Source organism: Lactuca saligna, chromosome 4 (assembly GCF_052625555.1).
Source record: "Lactuca saligna cultivar CGN05327 chromosome 4, ASM5262555v1, whole genome shotgun sequence".
Taxonomy (NCBI): Eukaryota; Viridiplantae; Streptophyta; class Magnoliopsida; order Asterales; family Asteraceae; genus Lactuca; species Lactuca saligna.
The window spans coordinates 271,119,095-271,124,299 of NC_136420.1; the positions used below are offsets into that span (position 1 = coordinate 271,119,095).

Below are 5,205 nucleotides of genomic sequence, written 5' to 3' on the forward strand. Positions count from 1 at the left end.
ATGTTAACTTTGCTCCGGAACTGAAGCACAGCTTGCTGAGTGTATCCCAGATATGTGACAAGGGCTACTATACTCATTTCACAGATAAGGAATGTATGATCTTAAAGCCTGGCATTATTATCCCTGAAGATTGGATTCTTGTAAGATCTAAGCGGGATGAAAATGCCTACATTATAGACATGAATAGAAATTTCCCTGACGATGTCACTTGTCTCTTCTCCAAAGCTTCTGAACAAAATGCGATGCTGTGGCATCGTCGTCTCGGTCATGCGGATGCAAAGAACATGAATCATCTTGCAAAGAACGAATTGGTCTGTGGGCTACCCATCAAGGATTTCATTACTTTTGAAAAATGTGTTTCATGCGCTCAGGGAAAACATCATCGAAAACCACACTTTTCAAAGCAGATAAACTCCTAAGTCAAGTGCTCGAATTATTGCATATGGATTTATTTGGTCCGGTTAATGTTCTAAGTATCAATCGCAACTCTTTCTGCCTTATTGTGATAGATGATTACTCTCGTTTCACTTGGTTTTCTTTTTGTCTAACAAAGCTGAAATTGCTAACCTTATCAAAAGATTCATTGTGATGATCAAAAATCAGACTAAACATCGAATGAAAGCGCTGCGTACAGATAATGGAACAGAGTTCAAGAACGCTGTTCTTGATCATTTTTGCACTGAGAAAGGGATTGTGCGTCAATTCAGTTATGTTCGAACACCTCAACAAAACGGGGTTGCCGAACGTCGGAATCGAACTCTATAAGATGCCGCAAGGACGATGCTCTGTGACTCCAAGCTTCCTGTATTCTTCTGGGTAGAGGAAATTAACACCGCGTGTTATGTTCAAAATCGTGTGCTAATCAAAAAAGCCAGAATGAGGATGCTGTATGAGATTTTATTTGGACACAAGCCATCTGTCAGTTATTTCCGCGTATTTGGTTGCCCTTGCACCCTTCTCCACTTGGAATCCAATCCCAAATTCAATGCCAAAGCCGATGACTGTTACTTTGCTGAATATGCTGCTCGAACTGCGTACAGGGTGTACAATAAGAAGACTAAACAGATTGTAGAATCCTTTGATGTTCATTGGCTCGAAGAAAATGAGACAGATGCAAGAGTGGGTCCTGATTGGTTATTTGACTACACATCTCTTTTCAAATCATTCAATGTGTCTTCAAAAAATCAAAAAGGATCTACTTCCAATTCGAAGATTCCTAGTGATGACAAAGAAGATAAAGTTGTCTATCGACCACCATTGATTTCTTCTGATCCTCCATTGGTACCCTCTGCTCAATTTGAATCTACTGAGTCTCCTCAACAACCTTCTCCTGATGCTATTGTTACTCCCTTAACTCCGATGGAAAGAGAGTTCATGAACCACGAGACTTCCACTGTAACTTCAAATCTGATGGAACTTCCCTTTTCGGAGAGTATTGCAGAAGAGTTTGTAGCAAATTCTTCAAACGAACCTAGTTCATCCTCTACAGATCATACAACAAATGATGGAGCAGTTGATATTCATAATCTTCTTGTTTCTGTCAATGATATTAGTTATCAGATCCCTACACGTATTCAGCGAGATCATCCGATAGAGAACGTCATTGGACAGTTGGGCGAAGGTGTTCAAACAAGAAGTAAAAGTGGGGATGTTAATACATGTCTCCACTCTTGCTTCATCTCTCAAATTGAACCTAAATCTGTCGAAATGGATCTGAATGAGCCCAGCTGGGTTGAAGCTATGCATGATGAATTAAATCAATTTGAGAAACTCGGAATCTGGAAATTGGTGGAGCCACCAAAAGGAAAGAAATCTCTTGATACTCGTTGGGTATTTCGAAATAAACAAGACGATTCAAGTGTCATTGTGCGCAACAAGGAAAGATTGGTGGTTTGAGGGTTTCCGAAAATTGAGGGTCTTGATTATACAGAAGTTTATGCTCCAGTTGCTCATTTGGAAGCCATTCGTATCTTCCTTGCTTATGCTTCTTACATGAACTTTACTATATACCAAATGGACGTTAAGACGACTTTCTTGTATGGCAAGGTCAATGTAAGAGACTTACGTTGACCAACCACCTGGTTTTGTTAACTCGTCTCTTCCAAATCATGTTTACAAGTTAGACAAAGCTCTGTATGGATTGCATCAAGCTCCTCGAGCTTGGTATGCGACTCTTACTCAGCATTTGCTCAATCACGGCTATTCCCGAGGCACCATTGATCAAACCTTATTTCTCAAGCATGTCGGTCCAGATCAAATTCTCGTTCAAATTTATGTGGACGACATCATTTTCGGGTCGACAAGCCAACAACTTTGCAAAGAGTTTGAAGCGGTAATGAAAAAGCGTTTTGAGATGAGTTCACTTGGGGAAATGACCACGTTTTTGGGGCTTCAGGTCAAACAATCTTCAACCGGAATCCTTATTCATCAATCAAAATATGTGGAAGATGTACTGGAGAAGTTTGGGTTTCGAGACGCAAAACCTGCTCTTACACCCATGGCGGAACGACCTCTTCTGACTCCTGATCTTGAGGGAGAATCTGTAGATCAAACTCATTATCGATCCATGATCGGATCACTCATATATCTTACTGCTAGTCGCCCAGACTTCATGTTCGCGTTCTGTCAATGTGCTCGCTACCAGGCTAATCCTAAACTCTCTCATTTAATTGCTGTTAAAAGGATTTTTCGGTATCTCAAAGGGTGCCCAAAACTGGGTCTTTGGTATCCGAAAAATCCCGAATTTGATCTTTATGCTTTTGCAGACAACAATTATGGTGGGTGTGAACTTGATAGAAAATCGACTTCAGGAGGATGCCAATTTCTGGGAGATAGATTGGTGTCATGGCAGTGCAAGAAGCAGCACACAGTCTCAACCTCAATAGCAGAAGCGGAATATGTTGCTGTATCTGCTTGTTGTTCTCAAGTCATTTGGATCCAACATCAGTTGTTGGACTACGGTTTGAATTTTCAAGAAACCCCTATTTTTTGTGACAATGAGGCTGCGATTTAAATTGCCAAAAACCCGGTCCAGCACTCAAAAACCAAGCACATCGACATCAAGATTCATTTTATTCGAGAATGTTATGAGCGTTTGCTCATTCGGCTAGAACAGGTCCGCTCTGATAATAATATAGCAGATCTGTTCACCAAGCCTTTTAACAAAGCTCGATTCGATGTGCTGGTGAATTTTCTAAAAATGATTCGTTTTGAGGATTAATTTTTTATTTTTTTAAATTTTTAAAAAATTTGCGCATTCTATTTCATTTTATTTTTTTATGCACAAATTTAGGGGGAGAAAAATAGAAAATCCAAAAACATTAAAAAAATAGTAAATCCAAAAACATTAAAAAAAATAGAAAATCCAAAAACATTAAAAAAAACATTAAAAATAGAAAATCCAAAAACATTAAAAAATAGAAAAACCAAAAACATTAAAAATTAGAAATTATGTTTGAGGAAGATATTCTTGGAAGTGATATAATCATGTGATAACAGGCAACCTGAGTATGTGTAACGTACCCAAAGTTGAAGGGTCTATGCTCTGGTTTGATGTGTCGGTAGGCACGAAAGATTCTGAATGGACATGACTAGGCAGAATTGAACTTAGGAAATCAAATGACTTGACAAATCTTGATCTAGATAGTTCTATTTAGCCTGACAATACGCCGCTCGGATAGGTTGAGCAGGGAGATATATATGGGAATCTACTCGTCACATTAAATGAACCCGTATCTGGAACCGTGCTTTAACTTTTCCTCCATGTGCAAATTCTGTCCTTAATTCAGGTATTGATGGGGAAACTGGTAAATTCCGATAAATTAGGTCTGTAGAAAATCATTTTCTTTCTTTCTGTCTGTTAGTCATATGTTACCTCCTCTGCGTGATTGGAAGAGATCCGACCTGGATTGTAACATATGCAACTCTATTTCTTGGCATATTATACACATACATATATGAAATTCCTCTTATCTGTTAGCTATATGCTGTCTCCTTTGCGTGACTAACAATCCGACCTGTACACAACATATGCACTATAAGTGATAATACTCTGAATCTATCTTCTCCCCTAATGATAGTCTGCTCATCCGATGTAAGGAGTACTCTGGAAGTCCTTGATTACCGGGGCATATCTGGAAGCGGGAAACATGTTCCAGTATAATTAAAATTGAACACTCAAAGATTGTGTATAGATCTCGCTGCTCAATTTAGGTGGACAACAATATCCTTGGTCGTCGTTAGCTAATGGTCCTTAAGATATAGTAAGATATAGTATCTAGAAACTTAGGATCAGATATAATATCTAGGAATTTAAGATCACATTGTCTTGTCACTTATAGTATGTCCTAGTTTTGTCACAGTTTTTCGTGTTTAAGTGAACAACAATACCGACAATCGACCAGACAAAGATGTGAATATGAAAGGTACCGACAAGCGGATAATGGTCGTCTAAAAACTTTGATCCCTAATCCTCAACAGGTTAAAACAATTTATATAGGTTTAAATTGATTCTTGTAGTCAATAGAATTTTAAATCTCATAATATTTTTTATTTTATTTTTATTTTTTTATTTTTATTTTTTATTTTATTTTAAAATTTTCCTTGAATCCTTGAAATTAAAATTCTATTGATCCTCAAAATAATTCATTTTTTGAGAAAATTGTGAAGTGAAAGGGGTTTTGGGATAAATAATTAAAGGAAAAGGAGGAGAAAGTGAAAAATCCTTGCATATATATAGTGTGCGTGTGCGGTGAATATCATTCAATCTTTATTTCGCTTCAACCGCATACACATATAAATTCTTTCAATCTTTTTTAAAATTCCATTAAATTTGTTGTGAAAACAAGTTGTTCACGCGGTAATTTTTATGAACACAGTTGAATTTTTTAATTATTTTCACAAAAATTTTCATAGTTTGCTGTTGAATCTTCATAAAAATTTGTTTCTTTTCAAGTGTAACCGCACACGTCCGTGTGCGGCTGACCGTGTGCTGCTACACTCATTCATGTAAAAGCGTGTGCGGCTGAGTGTTTGCTGCCATACTTTTCAATGAACAAATGTGTGCGGCTGACCTTGTACAGCTGTACACATGCGTGTGCGGCTGTGTGTAACTACGTGTGCGGCTGCATCATTCTTCTATGTTGCCCTGATAATTTCATGTGTTAACTTTTAGATTAAAATGGGAGACATGGAGTTTGCTAAAGC

General features: G+C 37.8%; 1 protein-coding gene across 1 annotated transcript; it reads left to right on the plus strand.

Moving 5' to 3' along the window:
* The first annotated feature begins 780 nt into the window (after positions 1 to 780).
* Positions 781 to 1,896, plus strand: LOC145040662 (uncharacterized). Its single transcript, XM_078988571.1, has one exon. It carries the CDS (start codon positions 781 to 783, stop codon positions 1,894 to 1,896), a length of 1,116 nt encoding a protein of 371 aa, XP_078844697.1.
* The last annotated feature ends 3,309 nt before the right edge of the window (positions 1,897 to 5,205 follow it).